We start from the raw sequence: 26,668 nt of genomic DNA on the forward strand, positions 1-26,668 counted from the left end.
GCATAACCAAAAGGTGTTGACTTGAAAGACTGTTAATCAAATTGGAAAGAAATCATAAATGGACAAAAAGTTTTATGATCAAACAAAATATGATGCGGCCAATGAAAGGCATCCTAAGGAAACTTCGAGGATAGAAACAAGCAATACACATAGAGATCCTGTTATATTAATACCAAAAGTACTCCATCAAGATCCTGCCAGATTGATACCAAAAGCAGTCTACGGTAAGAGCATCAGTCAGGGCATTCAGAATAGAGAAAGTTTTTATGAAGCTCAAGTATGTTATTTGAAGGATCAAAACAAGAAATTGAGCATAAAAATGGAAATCATGCATGAAGATTTTCAGAAAATCAGTCAAGCCTTTCAAAATGTTGGCATAGGAGATACCCCAAAAGAGTGGATAACAGGGGTCACCAAGCTGAAAAAGAACTGCAACGTATACGAAGATCTTGTCCAAGAACTTCTTGAACACAAAAGTTCTCTTACCAGGGAAAATGAGCAACTCCGAGAATTGACACAGAAGATGAAGAAAAAAGAGAATGGCATGGAAGAAGCCGCAGTCCCGACAAACAATATGGTCGATAAGTTCATAGACTTAGCTAACTTTACAAGGAATTGAAGCAGAATGATAACTCAACTGTTGAGCATGAATGAAAACTAACTTGGCTTTAGAGAAGTTAGGAAGGAAAGTTATCCCCTATATATAAAGTTTTGTTGAAGTTAGAACTGAAAGTTGTTCCCTACATGTAAAAGTTTTTTTTGATGCACAGAAACTTTTGTGTTCAATGAAATCTGTTCTAAAATGATCACTCTTGAGTAACACCTTTTCATACATGCATTTGCACTTTGCATCTTTGCATTTTCATTTATACTTTTATGTTTACTTTTGTATTGTACAATTTGCATTTTTATTGTTACATTCACATATTTACATTTGCATTTGCATTTTGTATTTTTTTTTCATTTTTACGTTTGTATTTAAATTTTCATTTTTGCATTTGCATCTTTGCATAATTACATTTTATTTCAAATTATTTTAGATACATTCAATCATGACAACGTGGAATAATTCGTGGAGAATTCCATGACATAATTTTTGAAATCAAAGTGGAGCTAACTTGGTCTTCCTAAAGAGGGATAATAGCTATGAATGAGATTTTAGGAAGGGTTGGTAGAATCGAGAAACTACAAGAGCAACTTATCAAGACTCAACAAGATATGATTGATCAAGTAAAAAAGTTCCAGGGTGAACAAATGGATTAAGCAAAAAAATTCCAAGATAATTCAAAAGAGCAAATGACAAAACTAATGGATATGGTGAGTATTGTGATTCATGGAGAGAAACCCTTAGAGGATCCTGTTGTGAAAGATTTGAATGGGATTATGAATGATGTATCTGATGCAATAGAAACAAATGACTAAGAACTCGTCAATAGATGTGGAAATCCAATAAAGCTCCCAGAAAAGGCGACAAATATCAAGCTAAAGCGAAGCATAGAAGAGGTTCAAAAGCCATTGAAGAAAGCTAAGAAAGACAAAAAGAAAATGATACCTCTCATTCCAATACCAATCTCATATTCAGATTTATTACCATTTCTTTTTGAAAATGACCTCATTACACCAATTCCTCCAAGGCCTAATACCTATTTGCGTCTGGATTGGCAGGGTGTCAAGAATTCATGCAATTATCATTATGGAGAGTTTAGCCACTCTACGGAGAATTGTAGGATTATGAATTTAAAGGTCTAAGATCTTATAACAGAAGGATTGCTATGTTTTGAAGATGGGAAACCTAAGATCCTAAAAAGCTCAAAACTGGTCAAGAAAGAGAAATTTTCGAATTACTGTCCGTCTCATGATGTTCAAGAGTCAAACATTCAAAGCAAACATTTTGATCATCATTCACATGGTCTTCAACAAAGCAAAGTAAGCAATTGTAAGGAGACAGTGATGTCAAGGGAAATTCTACCCAAGTTTCCTTCAATTCCGTGCAGCAAGTTATATCTTGAGTTACTCAAAGCCCAGATTATTACTCCATGTCAAGCTAAGCCTTTGTTGCTTCCATACCCAAGTTGGTATAATGAGAAACTCTCTTGTGATTATCATGCTGGAGCCCGATGACACTCTATTAAAAATTGTGGTCGCTTCAAACGATGAGTTCAAGACCTTTTGGTTCAGGGAATCATAGAAGTGGATGATCAATCTATTTTGGATAAATAATTAAGAATCAAACCCCAAAGTGGAGTTGATAGTATCAAAACAAGTGAAGTACATGCTGCAGAGAAAGAAGAAAGCAAAGTAATTGAGCCAAAGATAACACGTTCAACTCTCAATACTTTTCTGATTATAAATGATAAAAAAGTAAAAGGAGAGGTAATTTGAGACTGGCCTACAGGTTTAAGAATGAATGGGAAAGATGAAACTCTGAAGAAACCTCAAACGCCTGTATCAGATTTTCTGAATACCAGTGAAAAGAGTCTGGATACAAAGAGTATGGATACAAAGAGTATGGTGAATATTACTCCAATTACAACCACAATATGTGTTCAGAATCAGAACAAGGCTATCATTCTTAGTAAAAGTTGTTCTGAATCCAAAAATGAGCAATTACCAGCCAAAGAAGAAAAAGATGATGATGGAGACTGCTCAGAATAAAGCAAAGAGTTGTGTATCTGAAGGCTTACCCAAAGAGGTTGACACAAAAGATGATCAAGAAATGGGAGGAAAATGAGGAAAATCTTGGGCCAATTACACACCCAACATTACTGGAATGATGGGGTAGGCTAAATAAACAAGTAGAAGTTGTTATCTGCCACTGTAGTAATTTTCTATTTTCAGCATCCTGTTTAAACTTGTTTTTTGTTCCTTTCTCCGCCTTTTGTGCAATAAATAAATTTGTGTTGCTTATTAAGGTCATGAGCATTGAGTCAATTTTGCAATCTTACAGTTCTTTGAATATCAACTGGATTAAAAAGCTCTTCATGATTAGAGTTATAATCTTTGACAGAATATCAGGATTGAAAACCAGAAAAACAAGGACCATTGACCTTATCTCAGAAGAAATACACCCAAACACTATCCTATTACAAATATGAGATAGTTACTCCTATTGAAATAAATTAAAAAAATGCTTGGTATTTATATATAGGAGTGTACAACATGGGGCACCGTTGGTTTATTACATTACAAACCCGATTAGAATATTTTTCTATTGATGATGTTCGATGATGAATATAATTTTTACAAATAGGTAAATCTAGTTTAAGTCAGTTGCTTGGGAATTGAACTCTAACGAAGAGATTTTCTGAATTCCATCAAAACACCTAGACTATAACAGGTTCTTCTTAACAAGCTTAAGAAATTGGATTTGGATACCAATGTTATATTATTATATACAATAAATCTTGAGTTGCCCCACTAGAGCAAATGGTTAATCGCCCCGGCTTTATGGATAATATTCAGCTAATCTATTTATACTATTATATGCAATAAAACTATCCCTATAGAGCAATTAGTTAATCGCCCTGGCTTTATGGATAAGTTTCAATTAACCTGATAAAGGTGATTATATTATTATATACAATAAAGCTGAATTCAGCTAGCCAAAATGCCTGTTATAGTCAACTTCACACAAGCACTCAGAAATTTCATTTTTAGACCGATATTTTCGCACTACTTTGATTAGATGAGTCTAAATGAAAGATTCCAGAGAATTGAAATGGAAGGACTCTAGAAGGTCTAGTAATTGGCAATCCTAGTTGCGTCATTTTGTACGTATCCGGTTAAAATACCAATTCCTCAAAGTGAGGCATGTGACAAAGTTCACAAAGAGCGAGAGATGAGTTACATCTTAAATAGATGTAACCATAGAAAATAGGAAAGCCATCCTGAAACTAAACCAAATTTTGATACTTGTCAAAGAGCTATAATTCTCAAACATTACAGAGTTGTTGATTCTTTTAATATTCTTTGAATTCATGTTTATGATTTGATTTTACTGTGAACCTGTGATAGGCAACATTTTACAAAATTCTTTCAGTCTTCGATAAAGAAATAAGGAAAAATATTTTCAAACAAGACAGTCTCAAATAAGAAATGTCCTTTAAGCAAGTTGTTGTTTATTCTACCTCTATTGTAGAAAAAATGAGACCAGAATGATGAAGCATTGCACTTTCTTGAAAGCAAGTGGTCCAAAAAGCCAGAAAGTCTGGAGAATTGAACTTGTAACGCTCTCATGTGACATCATTAGCAATCTATCAAGAAAGATTATCACTTATATCATGCTGAGGGCGATAAGCATCACCAGACAAATTATTTTCCCCAGCCATCAATCCATGTCTCTAACAGATTCTCCAATCACAGAGTCATAAGTCCCATTAAGTGTATTATGGGAATGAACAAGTCACCACTTACACTCTGGTTATACCGTAATACTGGCTCAAGTCTTGGTACATCATTGCTACTTCTTCCATGTCGATCATTTTCCTTGTCAGGATTATATTCATTATATCCTTCAGAAGATTGCTGAACATGAAATTGATAACTTATGGCATAAAATAAGACATTAGAACAGATTCTACACTTATAGCCCATTTCAACTAAACCTTTCCATGGTTCGGGAAGAGTGGGATATGGAGGTGTTTATCTTGAAGCAGCAGAAGAAACAGTCGTTGTAGCAGTCATTGCAAGGAAATGCACCAACAAAAATATTCTAGTTCATCCTGATGATGTTTATGTCTTCCGGTAAGGTTGTTACACTGGATGCCGCCAACAACAAGGTCGAATTCGCCAAATCTACTTATCAATTACTCCAACTGATCACCATTCAGTTCTTGTGTATCTTCTTTCAAAGGTATGCCAAGACAGTAGAAGGCAACCTATACATCACTGCTCCCAGAGAAAAGAGACAAGACATTGATACCACCGGGGAACATGTCTCTAACACATTCTCCTCCTCGTGTATGGTTTTTAGGGAAACCTAGAAGCATTTTCACCTCATCAGGTTCAAGTGGAGCAACTTTACTCCTTCAAACCCATACCAGATTTCATTTTTGGTACTCATCAAGAACATACTTCTGAACACTTGAAGGTGGCTCATCGTCATAAGCTTCAAGAGCCTTACGGATTTTTTCTGTCAATTTGGGCACTTCATATACATATTTGTAAACAGTTCAACTTTGTTCTTGGATCCCAGGAAGGTCATCATTTTTTTGTCAATGGAAAAGTATCATGTATGATGTGTGGAGGAAGCAGAATAAGAGGAAATCTGTTCTCAATTGGCAGATTATGAATATAGCCCCTTTTCCGTACAGCAGCACAAGAATACTTCGAATCTACAAATTCTGGCTCTACATCGTATAAGTACCGTGACATTTCAGTCCAAGCACCAACTGGAGCAAGTGCCACGTTCTCATAGTAGAAATAAGGATGCCCAATAGCATCTTCAGGAAGTGTTCTCTGACTTATCTGATCTGTTTCAGTGGGAACCCAAAAACTAATCATTGGATTTAAAAGATGAATTGTATGATCGTCTTCATTAAGAAGCATCTTTTCAAGCTTCCTCTGCTTCTTCCTTTTCAAAAATCATAGCCCGAGTTCGTCTTTGCTTGTAATTGGAGTCATTGCATAATGGCTTCCTATTTTCTACCGGAAGGAGTGCGTCATCAGCTTTAGCCATTTGAGCAGTACATGTAAAATCTGTCAACTCTGCAATTGATGAATCCGTATCACATCTCTCCATAACTATTGAAGCCTCAGCCTCTGAGTACCCTATTTTTATCAAGTATAACAGTTTATTCTCCTCATCAGAATAAGAATTAAAGATTTCCTCGGTATCAGAAGAACTATCAATATATGTGAAATCATCCTGAAAGATCGCTTCATAATCAGATGAGTGGTTATCAGAATCAACATGTTACATGGGTGCAGACTTTTCAATAGCCTTCACTGAAAACAAGGTTCACTGTGTCAACCTGGAATGAATTACCAAACGATTTATACCACTTTGTCTGACTAGATCCCTTCAGATCCTAAAATGGTCACTTCATTCAAAAGAGGCACATATCTCAGATATCTCTGTCAAAATGAGTGATTACTTCTTAAAGTTTGTGACAACATGAAGAGAATTCCTCAATTTACTTGACAACTGCTATATAGTAACATCAGAATGAGAGTATTCAAGATAAACAAATTTAAGGCACGGATAAAATCGTAAGTGCCCACAACAGTACATTGTCAAAATTGAACCTCTTGGGGATCATGATATTGAACAAACATTGAAAGAAAGCCTTATAGTTTAGAAGGTTGGGGGCATTTTGAAGGCCCAATTCAGACAGATTCATGCGGGACATCTTGAAAGCCCATTTCAACCAGAAATGGAATGGTGGGGCATTTTGAAAGCTCATAGTAATATGAATATTTGGGCATTCTTAGAGGCTCATCTCAACAAGAAGTAATGTTGAGCACACTTTTAACATCGTTATCAGCCAATGTTGGGGCATTTTAAAGGTTACTTCAGACAGATCAATGTGGGGCATTTTGAAGGCTCATATCAACAAGAAGCAAATGTTAGGGCATGCTGAAAGTCCATTTCAATTAGAATCAGGAATGTTGATGTATTTTGAACGTTCATATCAGTAAATGCTGGGGCATGCTGAAAGCCCATTTCAATCAGAATCAGAAATATGGACGCATTTTGAACCTTTGTATCAATAAATGTTGGGGCATGCTGAAAGCCCATTTCAATCAGAAATAGGAATGTTGACGCATTTTGAATGTTCGTATCAGCAATTACTGGAGCATGCTGAAGGCCAACGTCATCATGTGTTAATTATCATTGATTTGAGCAAATACTTCCAATGAGACATAAAGATATGAAGAATGAAAATGGTGAAACAGTGACAGTCGAGCTGACTATACATAATTGCTTCGTTCATCATGCAGTTACATTATGATCATATTGTTGAACAAATATCTACTCAGCAAGTATGGTTTCAAATACCCAATCTTCTTAAACCATGTGTCACATGACAGTGTGTTCTTTGTTAAGCCACATCACGGTTGCATGGATAAAAATGGTCGCCAGGCAGAATACTCGATCCAGGGTTCAGTTTCTCAAAATCTCAGCTTTGAATTTTGTATTCTATGTGTCAATGATGATTGGAAATATTTATTTGAGATTCTTGGCAATTAGTTTCAATCATGCTATTGAAACTACAAAATCGTTTTTCACATCAGTTTTGCCTACTTGAGGACATTGAAGATGGAGGCTTGACTTATGTATATTACCCTTATTCCCGTTGTTACTGTGGTTATAATTTCCAGCAAGGGTGAACTGAGTTTTCATCTATTTTGGTTTTATCATGTGCGTTTCATCCCCAGCGGAAAGAATTCCATGGATATCGTTTTGTACATGGCTCCTATAGCGGATGTGTTTCTGCGTCCTACAACACTCATTATGGAAGAAAACGTGATCGATATCACACTTACCCTTGCTTAAAGATGATATCAAGATCAGTTAGTGTCTCTTATTCAATTTGAAACTAGCATATTTTGTGAATTTAACAAGTTTTGGTCATGAGACACGCCAACATCTCACTTGTATTCCCACTAAGCTTTGTTCTCAAGTGGTCTTGTGACATCATACAAAAGTTCTGAACAACTATGAAAGAGCTTCCCTGACCAAACATCTGAGAAGAAACCACATGAGATGATGAATGTGTTGTCAAATGTTTTACGAGCATTTGAGCAGAAGCCACAAGAAATAATGAATATGTTGTCAAAATGTTTTACGAACTAGTTATTCTAGTGTTGAACCAATGTTGCAATCATATGGTATTTCCATTTGTTGATCCAAGATGCTTTCTTCTTCAACACCAAGCTTTAAAGTGAGATATGATGAAGATTCCTTTCCACAGAAGGGAAGCAGAAATTTTAACAACAAGAAACTAGTGGAGCCAAATGAGGTTGAACGATAGGTTGTTGTTAAGCATCTCGACATGATATGGTCTGAGTTACCTTGTTCGATATCCAATTAGATGTGGAGACATGAAAGGAATTAGGATAAATCTTCCTTATGATCTATTTTGAGAGTCAAATCAAAACATACTCTACTCTCCTAATTAATCCCTGCTGAGTCAGGCATATCTACGTCTACACTCTTCAAAAAGATTTATTGGATTTCTACACAAGTCCAAGCAAACAAAGCCGGGGTTATACAAGACAAAATGGGGCATCAAGGTCATAATTCTGACTACAACAAGAGTTCCACAAATGAAACATTTCTTTTGAGACTTAAATGAAGCAAAGAAGACACCAAGATCAAGTTGATCAGATGGTTCTTCAGAAATGCAAACTTGATAGCATAAGTTGCTACACTGATATCCAAGGGTAACCCTGGAAATAAATGATGAAGTTCAGGAAAACCGAGTTTACCACTTTGAAGGCAAATGAAGATTGCATCAACATTCATGCATCATATTTAGACATTTGCAAAATATGAACATTTTCATTCATTTTATCCATGTTGAATATTTGACAGGAATTTCAAAAATTTTAGCAAAGATTCAAATTCATCATTCAATGGATCAACATTTCCGGAAGAGTTCATAATGAGAAGAACTCATCTGAAGAAGTAAGAAGAAGTTCATAATGAGAAGAACTTGTTCAACTTTTTGCTCGAATTCATCACTCGATTGATCAACTTTTCCAGAGAGAGTTCATAAAGAGAAGAACTCATCTGAAGAAGGAAGAATAAGTTCATAGTGAGAAGAACTTGTTCAACTTTTTGCTCGAATTCATCACTCGATGGATCAACTTTTCCAGAGAGAGTTCATAATGAGAAGAACTTATCTGAAGAAGGAAGAAAAAGCTCATAATGAGAAGAACTTATTCAACCTTTTGCATGATTCTATCGCAGAATGAGATAGATCAGCATCAACATTGCCAGAAGTGTTCATAATGAGAAGAACTCATCTGAAAGAGAAGAATTTGTTCAACTCTTTGCTAGATTGCATCACAGAAGGAGATGGATTGGCATCCCTAGTGGAAGAGTTCATAATGAGAAGAATTAGTCCCAAAGAAGAAGAAGTTCATAATGAGAAGAACTTATTCAACATTTTTATCTTAATCAAGAAAAGTCAAATGGACAAAAAAACTTATTGTCTTTTTCTTCTTTGCTCTATTCTTGTTAACACAAGAATGAGCAAAGAGGGGCAGTTATAGACATTAAATTTTTTGTCCATTACTCATTATTTATTATTTAATTTATTTATTATATTTTTATTATTACTATAATAATTTTATTATTATTATTATTAAATAAATTTTATTATTTCAGATCCAAAATACAAGCAGCCCCCACCTAAATATAGAAGCCCAGATTCGATGGCCCAAAGGAAACCCTAAATCTGATTAAGGTTTATATTTAATGCCTCAGCGGCCATCCATCATCAGCCATTGGATCTGATTAGATCCAACGGTCCCCAGATGTGCCAGAAGAAACCCTAGGGTTATGATACCCTAGGGCCACGTCGCCGCTTCCTCTTCCACGCCACTGCCACCGCCTCTAACGACGCTTCACCTGCTGCCACGCCTCACCGAAGTATCCAGAAGACTCAAAGATGCCGTCCACGTCGCTGCCCTATGGTGAGTCACCACCATAGTTTGGTGACTCGCCTCGAGGGCCATTCTTTACCCAGTTCGAATCCATCACCAATGATGGTTATAAAAACCATCGACCACGCCTGCAAACAGGGGGCAACGGAGGACAGAAAACAACAACCAGAAAAAAAAGGAGGGGTCAGAGAACAACACAACAACACCAACGACGACAGCAATAAAAACCGCCAACAATCGAGAGAAAGAACAAGACCCATAGCAAAAATAACGAACAGAGAGATAGAGAGAGGTTTACCGAGGAAGCTACACCGTCGCCGGAGTCTCCACAAGTCTCCATTCGTCACCAAAGGGTTTGAAATACCAAAGGTATTTTTAGATCTACAAAAATTCGAGGATTTTTACGGAAAACGGGGGTCAGATTTGGTTTCAGATCACTTAGATTTTGGTGTATTTTGAAGTTTTTCGGCCACCGCCGACGGTGGTGCTGGCGGTGGTATAGGGTGGCCGGCCGACGACTGGTTTCCCTCCGACGAGGGAAATATAGAGAGAGGATAGAGAGAGTTCTCATCTCTCTCAGTTAGAGAGAGAATGAGAAAGGAGAGAATGAGAAATAATGGCCCTTTGGGTCGGTTTAAAGGGTATATATACCATCACCAAAACGACGCCGTTTTGATGAGGGTGTTTCTGTAATTTCTCGCAGGGGCAAACCCAATCCGTAGTGCTCCAAGTTTGTGCACTTTGCAATTTAGTCCCTAAAATTAACTTTTAATCATTTCAATTTAGTATTTAAATTTTTTTTACTTTATAATTTAGTCCTTTCTAATAATTATATATATTTAGGGTAAATAATAGATTTAGTCCCTAATATTTTAATAATTAATATTTTAATCCCGAAAGCATATTTTAATTTATTTTAATTTGATATTTGAATTCAAGATAATTTTATTTTAGTCACTAAATTAATAAATGCGTAAAATAGCATGTTTAGCCACTGTAATTTTAAAGAATTAATTACAAATTAGGGTTTCTTTATTTTAAAATGTTATAATTTAGTCACTAATTTAATACTATCATTTAATTACTAATTATTTTTTTATTATAGTTTTAATTTCATTTATTTTAGTTATTGTTTTAATTTTATATGTTTATGTTCAATATATTTAATTATTATTATTATTTAGTCATATAAATATATATATATATATATATATATATATATATTTGTAATAAATAATACTTGTTTATTTATTTTTATTTGTTTTATATTAAATAAAAATCGTATTTATAAATTTAATTTTATAATATAAAAAATTATATTTTAATATTTATTTATTTATTAATATTAAGAAAATGATTGTCTTAAGGCAACTAGAAATTTTTTTCTGATATTTCTAAGTAAATAAATATCTTATATATATATATATATATTTATAAAATTTAATATATTTTTCTTAAAATTATAATAATAAATTTGAAATCACAAAATTATGAATTAAATCTTTGAATTTTTAAATTTTCAATAATAAAAACAATTTATAATTAACGAGTACCAATTTTGGGCATTGTGGGGGTGCTAATCCTTCCCCAAATGTAACTGACCACGAATCCCTTGTTATTACTAACAAGAATGAATTTTTGGTTATAAATGCAGACCAGTTTATCTTTTAACTGATGTTTTCTTGAAAACTCTTTTAAAATATGATTTTTTTAAGTATTCGACCTACCTAACCCCAAAAGGCCGATGGCGACTCCCAAAACTTATTTTAAATCAAAATCATTTATTTATTCATTTTAATTTTCCTGTCAAGTAAAATTTCGTATCCGGGCGAAACCGGTTACGACACAGTGCATGCTTAAACTATAGGAAGAAACAACCGTAACGGACAACATAAATTTGGATTATGAACATGTTTTTTTTTCTCTTACAGCTTCGATCTTGGCATTGACCTAGAACCAGTAGACTCTTGTATCGAGTGGTATAAGATGGATTAAGTCTTTGACCAGCCAGCCCCACTGTCAAGTCTCAAAGTCTCTCAATTTCCAAGGACAAATTGTTCGTACAATAAATGCCAAGAATACAAAACAAAATCAGTTTGTCTTTCTGACCTGTAAATTAGAGTGTGGAGATACGCGCTACGAGATAGGTTTGAGCATATGTTAACCTTGTTTTCTCTCTATAAATTCCACTGGCCTAGGGTTTTCTCAAGGCTCAAAAAGCAAAACTTGAGTTTTTCTTTGTTTCTTTCTTTCACAGTTTCACCTTCTCTCGAGTTTTAGGGTTGCCTGTTTTCCGACAAGGATCAATGGGGATGTTTCTGAGAGGAACGTTGGTTGGCTCGATGCGTGGTTTCGATGTTACCGAAATGAAGGCATCGGACCAGGCTTCATTCCTCTCGAACATTTTCATTTTACTGCTGGGGAGGTCGATGGGAACCTTGTTGTCTGGCTCGACATCATTTAGGCTTAATATTTTCTACTCATATTTTCCATGACATTGAGGTTTTCCTTTTGTCTTAGAATTTGCTTCTGTCCGAAGCATGAGGTCGATGGATTTTGGTCGATCGGAGGTAAAGTTTTAGCCCTTTTTTTTTCCGGATTGAGTTATGCATTGAATCTTTGTGATCTACTTTCCACTTGTCGAAGATGACGTTGACTTATTGTGTTGACCGTTACCTTATTTCTCTGCTTTTTTATGGTTTCATGTTAGATTCTTTCTTGCATTCCCTGATATCCCACGATATAAATCACGACAAAAGTAGAGTTGTGGTCTGTTTTTTTTACATGTATGCTACAAACTAAGTGCCTCCTAAAAAGAAAATATAAGGAAACAGAGATGAGTAGTTTGGGATCAAATGTATTTGTTTATATACGTACGTTATGTTGTTATACACGCACATGCGTAATAACATTTCCATCGAATGACATCGGTTATAAAAGGGATGATCCTTATTCCTATATGTTCAAGGTTCGAGCATGACGTCTGTATAGGTAGTGAATATTTATTTTCAAATTATTGAGGGGTTTTCAAACTAATATCATTTGTAATCACCGTGTACTATAAAAAATATCAAAAAAAAATTTAATCTTTGTTCAAACTAAGTCATGCGAGATTGGATTAGTTCATGCTTAGACCGTTAAATGGATTGACAGACAAAAAGAATTAAATATCACAATTATACATGAACTCTAATCAAATGTGCAATGTAATACATGGAATTTGATTTGTACTAGTATATACATGAAATTTTGATTTAATTCATTTTTCACATATTACTAAAGTTATTATTAACGTAACATCGATGATCATATATACAAATAATTATATTTATTTAATATAAAAATAAATAAATATATTTATTTTATAAAATGTGTATAATTGAATCTAAATTAAATTTTTATAAATACAATTGAATTGAATTCAATATTTTATTTATACAATTAAATCGGAATCAAAATTGCATGTGTACAACTACCCAAAATTAAAACTTACGTATCATATTAAATATTTGATCGAAATTCATACGTAATTTTGAGACTGTTGGGCTCTTATAGGTTTTAAAATGGTTTTTGGTCAATAGGGCAAATATTTTTATTAATTAGTCAAATAGGGTACATAAAAGTTTATTTTGGGATCTAAGATATTTGTTACAATGTTAAAAAAAACTAGTAACGTGGAGGTGATGGGTTTGTTTAAATAATATTTTTTATTCAAATTCGTCACGTCGATGTGATAAGTTCTAATAAAATATAAATTTTTATTAAATTTTATCACATCGAAGTAAAAAGTTTGAATACAAAATATTTTTATTAAAACTAGTCACCTAGGTGACGAGTTCCAAATTACTGTAACAAATGTCGTAAATTCCTAAATAAATTGCTTTGTGTCGTATTGGGCTAAATAATTAACCTGCATAATATTGGGCTCAAATATCCTTTTTAAAATATTATTGGACTATATTTTTCACAATTTCGGTCTTTGGGCTTTATTTTCAACAGAAAGGCATGTGACCCAAAACAATTATGGTCTATTATTTTTAGGTTTTTTATTAATAAAATATATTTTCACACACATAATTTCATCAAGAACAAAGATTAAAATGTAGCTAGGAAAACTTCAAAGTTTAATCCCTACAGCAGAGCTCAAATATATATGAATGTATATACCTGGTAAATTTGATCGAATCCGATTACCTGAATTAATTTATTCAAACTAATTTACACGAACTGAGATAAAAAATAAACCTGAACATGATGACCCAAATTTGACACAAAACCCGAAAAAACCGAATCAAACCAAATTTTAACCAAAACAAAAGTATCTCGAACTGAAAGTAACCCCAACTCAATCAAAATTGACTCGAATTTTTGTTAAATCGAAAGTAATTCAAATTCAATGTACCCAAACCCAATTTGAATCGAACGTTGATCAGTTTTAACCTAATAATTGGGTTAAACTGTGTAAAAATACTAAAATAACTTATCAAATAGGTTTTCAAGTTATTTAAATCAAATTATGAATGATTATTAAGTTAATTGCGTTGTATGTCCCCAATATATGACCCTCATTTCAAATTAGTCCATAAACTTTGAAACATTTCAATTTCATTCTTAAACTATGACTATCATTCTAAAGTAGTCCTCAAACTTTTGAACATTTCATTTTCATCCCCAATCTATGATCTTCATCCTAAATTGGTCCCCAAACTTTTTGAATATTTCAATTTTATCCTAAAATATTCATATATACTAATCACATCTCTTGTTAATAAAATCATTAGCCAAGTTATATTATTATATGTTTGAAAAGAAATAAAATTTAGTTAACCCATGGTTGAAATGGATTACATATTTGAACGAATTTGGGATGAATTTGAAAGATCTAAAAGTTTAGGGACCCATTTAGAAAGAGATTTATATTTTGGGGATGAATTTCAATTGTTCAAAAGTTTAAGGACTAATTTAGAATGAGAGTCATAATTTAAGGATAAAATTGAAATATTTAAAAGTTTATGAATTAAGTTGAAATAAGAGTAATAGTTTAGGGACATATGATACAATTAACTCATTATTAGTTTAATATTTTAAATTAAAACTACTAAAATAACTTTTCAAAACTTTTAAATAAATTTACAAATTATTTAAATTCCTTTATATATGAAAAATACATTTATTAAATTTAATATAAAAATAACTTATTTTTATATTACACAAATAATTTATTTTACAATATAAAGATATTTATTTTTATTTATAATTTAAAATTAAAATATTATCAATGATATAATAATATAATATCATTTATAAATATATTTAGAATAATATTTATTCAAACATAAATAATATATTATTGTTACTTTTAAATTTTAAAAAATATTATATTTATAATTAAGCGTTAATATCTAATTTAAAATTTTAATAGATAATAAAATTTATATTTAAAATTTTATTTTTTAATCAAATATATCGTACCATAAACTTTTCAGTCGGGATCAATAAAAAATATCACAAAATCTAACATATCTTATTGGTCAAGCTTGAGTTAAATTATAATTCCTAAATGATAATTGAATTAAATGATAATTGAACTTGAATGAAATTGAACACAAATGATAAGATTAAAAAAGTACACGTTTTTTAACAAAAATATATCGATAATTCTATATATACTTGATTTGACTCATACTCAACTTAACTTGAATTAATCCGAAGATCTAAATTTAACTCAAATCGAAAATAATTGATCTGATTTTGACTGACCTGAAAATCAACTGATCTGATATTCGAACCAACCCGACTTACTATAGACTCGAATAAAACCGAAACACGAAATGATCCGACCTAACCCTAATTAATCTAAACACGAAACGATCCAAAATGACCCGATCCGAATGACCCATTTTTCACCTCTAAGTATGTGTGTATGTATTGTGGCGGGAGACATGATAAAACTATAGCAAAAACAGACTTTTCAGACATTTTCTATTATGCAGGAGGTGTGAAACACAGACAAGGTGATAAGATTCTTTAAATGCTCTGAATGATCCGTTTTCCACCTCTATGTATGTATTTATGTATTGTGGCAGGAAGGTAATAATAGTTTCGGACATTTAGGGTGGGATTTAGGCAAAAGGAGGCCCGGATCTAGACCAAGGGTGAAGAGAGGAGTCTTTTGGGTATTTGTCTGCTCGCCGACCACCTTGAACGGCGGTGAAAGCCACCGGTGAGCGGCAGTTGTTCCTCTCCAGCGAGGAGAATCCTTCTCGACTAAAGAAGAAAGAAAAATGAGGAAGGCTATGAAATTAAGCTCTAGTTTAGGCTTTTATATAAACCCAAAACTAAGTCGTTTTGGATCCTTCTCAACCCGTGTTTTACCTTAGGGTAAAATCCTTTTTAATCACTCATATTTTTATTCTTCTTTTATAGTCATGAATTGCATGAGTTATTTGTATTTTAACACTTGAATGTTTCCATACATATATTTTAGTCACCACTCCAAAATAATATTATATGTTATGGATTATTTACATGTTTGGTCCTCATATTTTCACGCGTGTCTTACTTTAATCCTGGGTCGAGACTTTTAATTATTTTTAATTTGGTATTTAATTAAATTTTACGCGTATTACATTTTGGTCACTACCTTAGTTTTTATGGACTATTTATATATTTAACCTAGGTTATTTTAATTTCTTGCAATTTGGTTTCTAATTAAAGGGTAATACCGTAATAATACATATTTGCCCCCCCTTGTTTTTTTATTTATCCAATTTTAGTCCTTATACTTTTGATACATACATATATTTATTTATTTTATTTATTTTTACCCATATTTTATTATTATTTTCTTCATTATATATATATATATATATATTATCATCCATTTATGTGCCATGTGTATATTTATTTTGTATTTTGACTAATATTTATGTATATATTTTTTGAGAAATTTATACTACTAAAAGGGGATATTTTTAATATTATATTATGTACTTATATTTCATAATAAAAAGGGGGTTATTGTTAATATTACAAAATTTATGAGATCCTTTATTTATTATTTGACTAACATGTGGAAGACGTCCAAAAATATGGGGTGTCCTTCCGAGGGTTATTCGAATAAAATAGTATTTGTTGCTTGATAAGTTAACTAGATATATCTTAGTCATTTTAAATAAATATTTTTATAATAAAATTATTTTAATAAATGTAAATACCTTTTTGTTTTATTTATTTATTTAAAGTATTCATTTGTCTACCATTGTTTATTTATCTTATTTTATTTGTTTATCTTTGTTTAGTGTTAGCATATTTTATATAAATATTTGATCCATTTTACATGTGTCAATTGTTATTGTTGCACTCATGCATCATGCCTTCATTTTCTCGATTTTTCCAAAAAAAAAAAAATCAAAGGTAAATGTTTTCTTACATCACGGGTCAATGAAATCATGTCCAACATAACTGGATTTCAATTTCTGTTAATTCACATAGAAGGGAACATCATTTTTAAATAAAATCGAGTGAATTAAATCACCTTTACTGAGTCGAGAATTTTATACTCTTTTAAAAAATTCGTAAGAAGTTAAGGGGATCGTAAATTTAAATTCAAATTGTAAATTTACTTAAATCATAATTACCAATTTTTCGTAATCATTCCCACGAATGATTCCGAACCATTAAAAAATGAATTTCTGGTAAACGCATACCAATTTTTGTCTTAAAAACGATTTTTCTTAAAATTATTTTAAAATATGCTTTTAGGTATTCGACCTACCTAACCCAATGATCGATGACAACTCCAAACTCCTAATTAAACGAAAATCCAAATTTTCTAAAATAAAGTAATAATTATTTTAATATTAATTGTTTATAAAAAAAATGGTTATGACAACCATCTAATTAGAAGGCCGGTACAAGGCACCGTGGTTGATCTGACACATTTGAACGAGTTCAGAGGTGATGGCCATCCAGCATTTTGGTTAGGACAGAAGGATGCCGTGTCGATCTGGGGCCAGGGCCAGGACTGCATGCACTGGTGCCTATCTGGTTTCCCTGATACATGGGTGGATATACTGCTGCAACTAATCAATCGTAGCTTCGAGACAAGATGATGAAATGCGAAGAGCTTATCAAGTTGTTCAAGTATTCACCTTGGATGATGACAATCTTCTTCCTCTGCGAACGGCGTAAGACTGGCTGGTCTCTTGGAGATCAGAGGGAGTTGGCTGTTAGTATATTGAATCTTGCTGCCTAAAAGATATATTTTTTTATCGGAGATGAATGTGTAGAAGTCGGAGAAGAGGGTCGAAAAATGGTGTTGAGGAATTCATCTACGATCCATAGGTTTAACACTCAAAACTGCACTTAGGAAAATCATTTTGAAGCAACCATGGATCATTCACGACCTTCATTAATGCTGCCATCATGTAACTTTTTGCCTATTCTTAATGTTATTTAGTTTTGCCTATTCTCTGGATCTTTTTTGAACAAGGGTTTGCATTGTAGTGGCCATGAGCCCATGACTGATGGATTTTTGGTTGGAATAGCGCAGTTTTGTCCTGTAAATTTAACATCAAGAGATGTAGGATGACCTTGGAACTCAACAGATCCGAATTGGAATGTCGAGTCGGATTTGATATCGCTGTTATTATCCAGTTTTAAATGGTGTTTTGATCAGTAAACTGGTTTCTGACTTAAATGTTTGCAAAGTTCCTTTCCAATGCCATGACGTGCAACCATTTTTCCAAAATGGATTCTTATGTCGTTTCATTGGTCTGTCTTAGTTTTATGTTTCACATGCTTGTGCTTTACAGAAAAAGCTGGAAGCCGAAGCAGTCTGAGGTTTCTGCTCAAGATAAACGAAAACGAGCTTACCGAGTGGATGCCGATATCGTTGCAGATGAATGGTACTGCATCACTGGTTTCTAAGACGTTCTTGGAAATATGGTTCACACCATTCAAAAGGAGGTTCCTAAAAGACCACCCTCAAGTTCTGGAGGTTGCAGTCGCCGATACATTTTTATGGCGGCGAGTGGAATCAAAACAGTAGTTGCTTGTTTGACAGACCCCTTGAAGAATACCATGTTTCAATTGATAATTTTTATCTGTTCTTCAACCGTAATGTTATGTTCAGCCTTGGTTAATGCTACATATAGTTGGTCACAATAGTTGAACCAAGGCATAAAAAAAAGGAATTGGATTAATAAAATAACTATGAAAACTGCCTCCGGCGAGTTTCGAACTCGCGACCTTCGGCTCATAAAACTAACGCTCTAACCTACTAAGCTACGGGAGCACTCTTGATGCGACGCTATTAAACAATTCTTTCTCAATATAAAACTATTAAACAACTTTTGTTAGAGGTTAAAGCTAACCTAAATTGTTTCACCTACTTTATTTTGTCATTAACTACCCTTCAAAGTACAGTCAGAGATGATAAAATATCCATGAACATCAATGACAGACCACCTGCTATTATAAGTCAACGGAACAAGTAGAAGAAGGAGAATCACAAGCTTCCGTAGACAGACATGGCAGGGAGTTTAGTGCCGTTTTCAGCTAGACACCCTTCCTGGTTTACACCCCAAAGGTATCTTATTATTATTATTTTCCTTGTTTTCTCTCCCAAAATATTGTTTTCCTTGTTATCATTGATTTTGGATGTTTAAGTTTTCAGTTGTTTAGGAGAACAACTTTATGCAAATATACAGTTTATGTTAAGACTAGGAAAGGAAAAGATCGATGCTCTTTTTTGGTTGTCATAGACTATTGCACTTGATAATGTAATATGCTATATGTCGTTAGGGATGAGCACACAAGTTGAGTGGCATTTTGGGTTTCTTTTAAATTCAATAGTTATATATCATGGCTGTGATAATGCAAAAGCTGGGATCTGTAACTGTAAGCAGATTTTGTGAGTGGTGCATGGAAATTATAGTGGTGCTTTGGACACTTTTTTTTGCAGGTTGCTAGCTATTTTTTGTGCTATCAACTTGTTAAATTATGTGGATCGAGGAGCAATAGCAAGCAATGGTGTCAACGGAAGTCTTGGAACTTGCACATCGAGTGGTACATGCACTTCTGGTAGTGGAATACAGTAAGAATTGGAGATCCTATTTTTTTCCTTATTAGCTTGTATTGTTGGATGGGGAAACAGTTGTAAATATCTTTTGATACGTCGTCAATTTGTTTCATTTTCCCTCAATTGGGACACGGGAATCTATTGAGAGATTAGTTTGTTGCAAACATAAATTAGGGAATTCATAGTATGTGATTTTTTTAGCATTAGACCGGAAGAATGAATTAGTTTTGGTTCAATGTGGACATGTATACTTGGAAAAGAACTACAATACCAACTAATATGTGTTCTACACCTCTATATGCATGATTGAGATGTAAATACCTTGCCGGCTTCATTTTGAGACCTTTGAACTCTTTGTTTTATTCCAGTTCATTGTTCTCTATAGGGGTGAATTCAACTTGAACAATTTTGAAGATGGATTTCTATCATCTGCATTTATGGTTGGACTTCTCGTGGCTTCTCCCATATTTGCATCATTATCAAAGAGGTAAGGAGCTTCAATAGTCTACTAATTCATTAAAGAAGGCCATATATCATATGCATATGTTGTATAAACATGGGGCAAACATCCACTTATAAGTATCATATGTTTTTAAGTTTCAATCATTTGGTTTGGCTATACTTTTCTTGTTAATCTTCTAATGTTGAACAGAAGCCTCATTCTTGATGTAATGTTTTTTCAGTACGTACATGTGCTTGTGCCAAATGAGAATTACTTTAAATCTTTGTGGGTAAAGGCTGGAACTAATTACTTTTTTTTTCAAGCAATTTTGCATGCATGTGTCAGATAAATGTTGCTTCCATGGTGTTTAACTGTTTTGCTCATATTCATTGTAGTCTGATATGGTCTAATCAGTATGAATATGATCTTCAAGGACCACAGTTTTCCATATAAGTTATTTGAGATTATAACAAGTTTTAGGTTTTATGATTCAGGTTTAATATGTTTTGTTTGATATGATCATGGTGACGACAGGTTGACTGTATTTACAAAATTTTTGCAGTGTTAATCCATTTAGACTTATTGGAGTTGGCTTGTCTGTATGGACTTTGGCTACCGCTGGTTGCGGCTTTTCGTTCAATTTCTGGTCCATCACTATCTGCCGCATGTAAGTTTATTTCTTGTTCCTTCTTTTCTTCATTTATTTTTAAAGTTTTGATTATGTTAGCACTGAGATAATAAGATCATTGAACTAATGTTAGCTCTTTCTAGGCTAGGTGGTATTGGTGAAGCTTCATTTATCAGTTTTGCAGCTCCTTTCATTGATGACAATGCCCCTATTACTCAGGTTATAATTGTAGGGATATTATATTTGTCTGCGCTTAATTTGTTTCCTGATTTATGATGGTTTCTTGTATGAAATATAGAGACAAATAGGGGACATACCTGCCTGGCTGCGCCTTTTACTAATTTCGAGATTTGCTCTATTTCAGCTAGAAGTATACATACAAATATGTGTATGTGTGTGTGCATTATGTTTTGTCTATTTTATTTTCATCCGAACTTATGACGGTTCATATTAAAGTAAGTTGAATACCTCTTGCAGTTGTTCAATATTTTCTTCCTTTGGAACTACTGCATTTGCAATGTTGATTACTTATCTAAGACAGATTTTCCTTCATAATGTGAATCCTAAAGTTGATGTATGTTAAGGTATACTTATTAATTTGAATTAAGATCATGAGGCAGAAAGGTATATTAACATGAATCCTAAAGTTATTTGTTTTGGTATGGTCCCATTGGGAAAATTTAGTAGCCTTTCAGAGCTCAATCTCATTGTTTACTCATGCATATCCATCTCAGTCATCTTGATATTGACTATTGAGTTTGAGAATTATATGCAAAATGCAATTTGTATCTATTTTGAAACTTTTACCAGAAAATTTGTTGATAACATCTCCCTCCTTTGTTCCAGAAAACAGCTTGGCTGGCAATATTTTACATGTGTATGCCGACTGGATATGCACTTGGCTATGTATATGGCGGATTAGTAAGTCTTATTTTCAAGCTCTTTTATAGTTATAACTTCTTTCTTTCAAACCAATCTCCTTATTTCCTTCCTAGTTCATAGATTAAAATCGAGATGAGGAGTGAACGGCAAGATTTCTTTTGGAACAGGTTGGCAATCATTTGAACTGGCGTTTTGCATTCTGGGTTGAAGCTATTTTGATGCTTCCATTTGCTATTCTAGGTTTTGTTATGAAACCTTTGCATTTGAAAGGTGTGAACTTCGGATCCTTAGCTACTCTGATTGTTCCTAGAGGCCTTCTTGCAGTTATTTTCTAATGATTATGTGGTACAGGTTCTGCTACTGTTGAATCTAAGAAAGCACTGATCTCCGAAGATATCGCTGTACCGGAAGTTCAAGGTGCTGCATTATAGACATTCTTGTTGCACCTCAGCACCTGCCTCTTGAAAACTGTATTCTGTTATTTACCAGATAAGAACATACCAGTTATCAAAATATAAAGCCTTTAGAATGTCTTACTTTCACCATACACTCCAATTACTTGGTCTTGCAATAGCCAAAATCTAAGATTTGCTTTGGAAAAGATTTTCTTGAGAAGTAATGTTTCTCCGAATTAGGTTCGAGGTTAAATCATTGCCCAAATAGTTCACCTTATGTGCAATGTGATTCAGTAAGTTGCTTGCTGTTTCTATTTTCAGTCACAGTTTCTTGTTAAGTGCACATTTTAGGTTTCAACAGAAGTTAAACAATGCATAAACCCTGTTTTCATAATCTGCCCTCCGATGTACTTATCGTTTTTCTTATTCCTGATGAAGATACAGAGGCTTCAAATGTTAAAGGTAGTGCAAAACCCATGAAGGAAGAATTCAGCAAAATGTTTTCCAAGTGAGAACCACTGTCTTGAAGTTCATAGTGTATGATCTATATAATTGCTTATTTATAGGCCTTTATGTTGTATAGCAGAAATTTCTTATTACAAAAGAGTAACTGGACTAACGTATATTTGTGCTTCGTTCTCGTTAATATCTATGCTTCATTGTATCTTTACCCCACGATTGCCAGCAAATCTTATTCATATAGTAAGTTCATCACGGAGATTTCGGTTTGAAAACTCGTCTGAAAAATTTCCACATCTTTGAATGTTTATCTGGACAGGATGAAATGTGCATCCATTGATTCAAATCGGTTGTCAACGTTTGTTGAAGACATGACAGCACTCTTGGTTGACAAAGTTTATGTTGTCAATGTTTTAGGTATGTCCATATTGCTTTTGAGTTGTATTATTGCATCTCTGAAAACAATCATGCAGAACTTCTATTTTAAGTTCCTTTTTCTTGAAAATTTTTATGCAATTTCTGTGTTTCTGGTTCAATGAGTTGTTTACTTGTTGAATTACGTATCTTCGAAAGAACTTCATTTTGGGACACAAGCTAACTTGAGAACAGCCATTTTTCAGGTTATTGTGCATACAACTTTGTTCTAGGGGCTTATTCTTATTGGGGGCCTAAGGCGATTTACAATATTTATAATATGGTAAGCTTTTACGGCCAATTTGACCATCAATCTACTTCATAAATTAATGTATAAGATCCATCATTGCTTAAAATTTATGTCATTTCGGATAAATCGACAAATTTCGAATGGGACTAAGAATCATACCAAAGTAAATGAACAAAATAACTCGGTGATACGATAAAGTTCAAGTTAGGGTCTTCTTGCAGAGTGATGCAGACATGATATTTGGAGGAATAACCGTTGTCTGTGGGATATTCGGCACACTAGCAGGAGGCTACATTCTGGATTTAATGACTTCCACTATCCCCAATGCTTTCAAAGTAGGTTTTCATGCATATATAGTAGTAAATTACATGCTTCCGCTCCGGTGCTGTTAGCGTGTTCTTCATTCCCTGAACTTTTTTTCTTCTTTTGCAGCTTCTCTCTATAACAACATTTATCGGGGCAACCTTTTGTTTCACTGCCTTTTGGTTTAAGAACATGTATGCTTTCTTAGCTCTTTTATCAGTTGGTGAATTACTGATCTTTGCCACTCAGGTAATCTCATTTCCTAAAGCAAAACCGAACCCTCACACGTAATAGTTATTTGCTATTGTGGCTTTACGTTTTTATTCGGATGAACCATCATGTAGTTTACTTGCTGCTAGTAACTGATTCAATATCTGTCTACTAAGTTGAATACTTGATCCGGAAAACTCCGAATGCATTCTTGACGGGAACAACCTAGGGGTGATGGAGTTTGTTTCAAGATATGTAGGAATTAAATGATGTATTACATTTGTAAATTAACATATAAATCTTGTTTTCTGAGACATTAAAAAGCTTTTCCACTTATGTTATTACTACAAATGGCATGTTATGAAGCTTTAACTAAAGACTTACTTGGTACAAAGTTACTAAACTCTTTCCTGTTTCAGGGTCCTGTAAATTACATATTTCTACACACTGTGAAGCCAAGTTTGAGGCCATTATCTATGGCTATCTCTACCGTCTCGATTCACATATTCGGCGATGTGCCCTCTTCGCCACTCGTGGGGGTCCTCCAGGTTTGTCTTTCAACAAATTCTGAATGTACCTTTGATTCATGCCACAAACTCCCATCATCCATCCAAAGAGAGAGAGATTTAAAAATGAATTTCAAAACTGTATGGTTTTTGCAGGACACTTTGAACAATTGGAGAGGAACTTCCCTTATTCTAACATCGATTCTGTTTCCAGCAGCTGGGATATGGTTTATAGGTATTCTCAATTGTCATGTCCCTGGTGTTTTTCCCCCCTGAAAGAAACAAGCAAAAATGGGCATAGGTTATACACTTGGAAAAGTTGTGAATTTCAAATAGTATTAATTCATGTGATTAAGAAATTTGCATGGCTGAATATTGACTACCACATATGTTGCAATGGCAGGAACATTTCTTCACAGTGTGGATAGGTTCAATGAAGATGGTGAAGGACAAGTTACTGATGTTGATGGATCAAATACAACTCCTTTACTTGAAGCTGGAGTTGTATAGGTTTACAAGAGACTTTAGCATTTTATAAATGGCAATTGTTATTTCTGACAACATTTTATTCCCTGAAATCACAAACATTAAACCATTACATTGTTCAAACCCTTTGTCCAATTTCTCATTAGGTTGAAGCCTATTGCTAGAACTTATCCACAACAGAACAACCATATGAATATGAAATCCTGTCCCGGTTTTTTAAAAAAGGAATTCAAATGTGTTCAAATAATAAGCAGATAGAAATGCATTGGTATCAAAGTCATATGATTACCAAGACATGCTTTCCAAAGGCGAAAAACACTTTTTTTTTTTGAAGTTGAAACTTGAAAGCATTGCCTCTAATGCTCCGGGTAGTAGTTATATGAGCGAAAGTTCTCCGGCGGGAATCGATCTTTGACAAGTTTAGCCCAAGACTCATTAGTCTCTGTAATGACCTTAGCATATTCCTGTCATCATGCATCATAATGTAAGAGAGCAGAACTGGAATAAGCTCAGAGGCACTCGGGTAGGGAAAATGAAACAAATCGAATACACACCCTGCTTGCTGCCTTGTTGCCAATACCAAACTTGTTAGCTGGTTTTCCATCTGGGATCTTGTAGTCCCTAAACCAATTTCTAATTGCAGTCAGAGCCCCCTGAAAAATATCACCAGATGGATGCTCAAGAAGTTTTTGCAATTGTAAGTGGCATAACCATGCTTATTCCATAACAAGTTCAACTGGCCACTGCAACAAAACCCTGCAGAAGTATGGAGAGAAGTACCGGGAGATGCTGCTCAACATCACTGACATCATTCACAAGAGAAGCCTTTGGATCATCTAATGAGATGGCAACTATTTTCCAGTCAAGTTCCCCTTCATCGATCATGGCTAAAGCAGCCAAGGGCTTAACCTTCAGAACTTCACCAATCTTTCCCTGGGCATCACCAATCTCGACAACATCAACTACGGATCCAACGAAACAATAACATCAAGATTTCAAAAGCAGCTTTTCACAACAAAAGAAGAAGAGAATGTTATTTAAAAAAATCAAATAGTGGAACAAGTAATAGGAGTACCAGGGTCCTTATCACCAAATGCTCCTTCAACTTCAGAGTTGGCAAAAGATGAGTCTTCCCATGTTTGTGGAAGCAATCCATAATTCCAGTTTATATTATAGCTGAGGGACAATGAATGGAATATTCATAAACAAAGCCTTCTAAAGAAACACACTAGGCTAGACAATGAAAACTCACAATAGAAAGAAGCTAAAAAAATAGAATTAAAACCAGAAAATCTTACGGGTAATATCGAAGCTTGCCCTTCTTTGTATCTTGCTTAATGGGAGTGTATAGTTCATCAGTAGCAACCTCCATTTTTGCGCTTGATTCTTTGGGGTATCTCAACAATGAAGTTAAAAACACCATCTCCCAATTGCAATGGAATATCATGCCAAGGAGAAATCTAAGAGAACACCAAATCTTGCCGGAAGTATCTTCGAAGACGATTATGTAGTCGAGGGTTTAGGGTTGACCTTCTTGGTTGATCTGAACCTGAGGGTTAAAAGCGAATCGAGAGAATAAAAGGCACCACGTAAAGCTGAGGGGATAACATTCGACCATAACTGTTTAATTTCAGGACAATCTCGAAGAGCGTGTAAGATAGATTCAGAATCACCACAGAAGGAGCAGGAAGCATCATTGGAAAGTCTTCTTTTGTTACGTTCCTGGTTCGTCATGAGCCTCCCATGAAGAATTTTTCAAAGGAAGACACAGATCCGTTGAGGTATTTGCATTTTCCAGAACAAACGCCAACTAGCATCTGAGAGGACCAAGTTTGAGACTTCAAGGTTTCATATGCAGAAGAAACGTTGAAGTTATGGTCTGAGGTCTGCCTCCAAACACATTATCATCATTGTTGCTAGACGCTGAGGGAAGAATGCCAACAATGTGTTGCACTGCATATCATCCAAAACAAAACCACAAGCTTCAATATTCC

The 26,668-nt window shown here is 33.9% G+C and overlaps 2 protein-coding genes and 1 non-coding gene across 7 annotated transcripts; 1 reads left to right on the forward strand and 2 right to left on the reverse strand.

Annotated features, from left to right (window-relative positions):
• LOC120211430 (probable sphingolipid transporter spinster homolog 2) lies at positions 1 to 24,728 on the forward strand. 5 transcript variants are annotated; one of them, XM_039209967.1, is made up of 17 exons: positions 1 to 13; positions 19,134 to 19,207; positions 19,583 to 19,714; positions 20,085 to 20,186; positions 20,704 to 20,808; positions 20,913 to 20,988; positions 21,616 to 21,690; positions 21,819 to 21,921; positions 22,003 to 22,068; positions 22,485 to 22,554; positions 22,825 to 22,926; positions 23,115 to 23,202; positions 23,391 to 23,504; positions 23,602 to 23,721; positions 24,102 to 24,230; positions 24,345 to 24,423; positions 24,592 to 24,728. In XM_039209967.1, exons 2-17 carry the CDS (start codon positions 19,149 to 19,151, stop codon positions 24,696 to 24,698), a joined length of 1,527 nt encoding a protein of 508 aa, XP_039065898.1. In that variant the 5' UTR covers positions 1 to 13; positions 19,134 to 19,148; the 3' UTR covers positions 24,699 to 24,728. The 5 variants fall into 5 exon arrangements, with proteins under 5 accessions (XP_039065898.1, XP_039065899.1, XP_039065897.1 ...); XM_039209968.1 differs by lacking the exon at positions 1 to 13 and having other exon boundaries at positions 19,044 to 19,207; positions 22,491 to 22,554; XM_039209966.1 differs by lacking the exon at positions 1 to 13 and having other exon boundaries at positions 19,045 to 19,207.
• On the reverse strand, positions 18,840 to 18,913 carry TRNAI-UAU. The gene has a single exon. It is a non-coding gene; the product is annotated as a tRNA-Ile (tRNA).
• A 144-nt stretch (positions 24,729 to 24,872) lies between the features above and the next one.
• Positions 24,873 to 26,230, reverse strand: LOC120211432 (soluble inorganic pyrophosphatase 6, chloroplastic-like). Its single transcript, XM_039209971.1, has 5 exons — positions 25,973 to 26,230; positions 25,750 to 25,850; positions 25,455 to 25,636; positions 25,229 to 25,327; positions 24,873 to 25,138 (listed from the first exon to the last, which is right to left on the reverse strand). The coding sequence occupies exons 1-5, from the start codon at positions 26,119 to 26,121 to the stop codon at positions 25,031 to 25,033; spliced, it is 639 nt and encodes a 212-aa protein (XP_039065902.1). The 5' UTR covers positions 26,122 to 26,230; the 3' UTR covers positions 24,873 to 25,030.
• Positions 26,231 to 26,668: the final 438 nt, after the last annotated feature.

Source organism: Hibiscus syriacus, unplaced genomic scaffold (genome assembly GCF_006381635.1).
Source record: "Hibiscus syriacus cultivar Baekdansim isolate YM2019G1 unplaced genomic scaffold, ASM638163v2 tig00109972_pilon, whole genome shotgun sequence".
NCBI classification, from domain to species: Eukaryota; Viridiplantae; Streptophyta; class Magnoliopsida; order Malvales; family Malvaceae; genus Hibiscus; species Hibiscus syriacus.

Coding starts and splice junctions, on each gene's coding strand:
- LOC120211430 (XM_039209967.1), top strand. CDS start 19,149: ATGGCAGGGAGTTTAGTGCCGTTTTCAGCTAGACACCCTTCCTGGTTT. Junction 20,187..20,703: donor TTTGCATCATTATCAAAGAG/GTAAGGAGCTTC, acceptor AAATTTTTGCAG/TGTTAATCCATTTAGACTTA. Junction 21,922..22,002: donor GAAACCTTTGCATTTGAAAG/GTGTGAACTTCG, acceptor TATGTGGTACAG/GTTCTGCTACTGTTGAATCT.
- LOC120211432 (XM_039209971.1), bottom strand. CDS start 26,121: ATGATATTCCATTGCAATTGGGAGATGGTGTTTTTAACTTCATTGTTG. Junction 25,851..25,972: donor GGCAAGCTTCGATATTACCC/GTAAGATTTTCT, acceptor ATTGTCCCTCAG/CTATAATATAAACTGGAATT. Junction 25,139..25,228: donor GCAACAAGGCAGCAAGCAGG/GTGTGTATTCGA, acceptor GCATGATGACAG/GAATATGCTAAGGTCATTAC.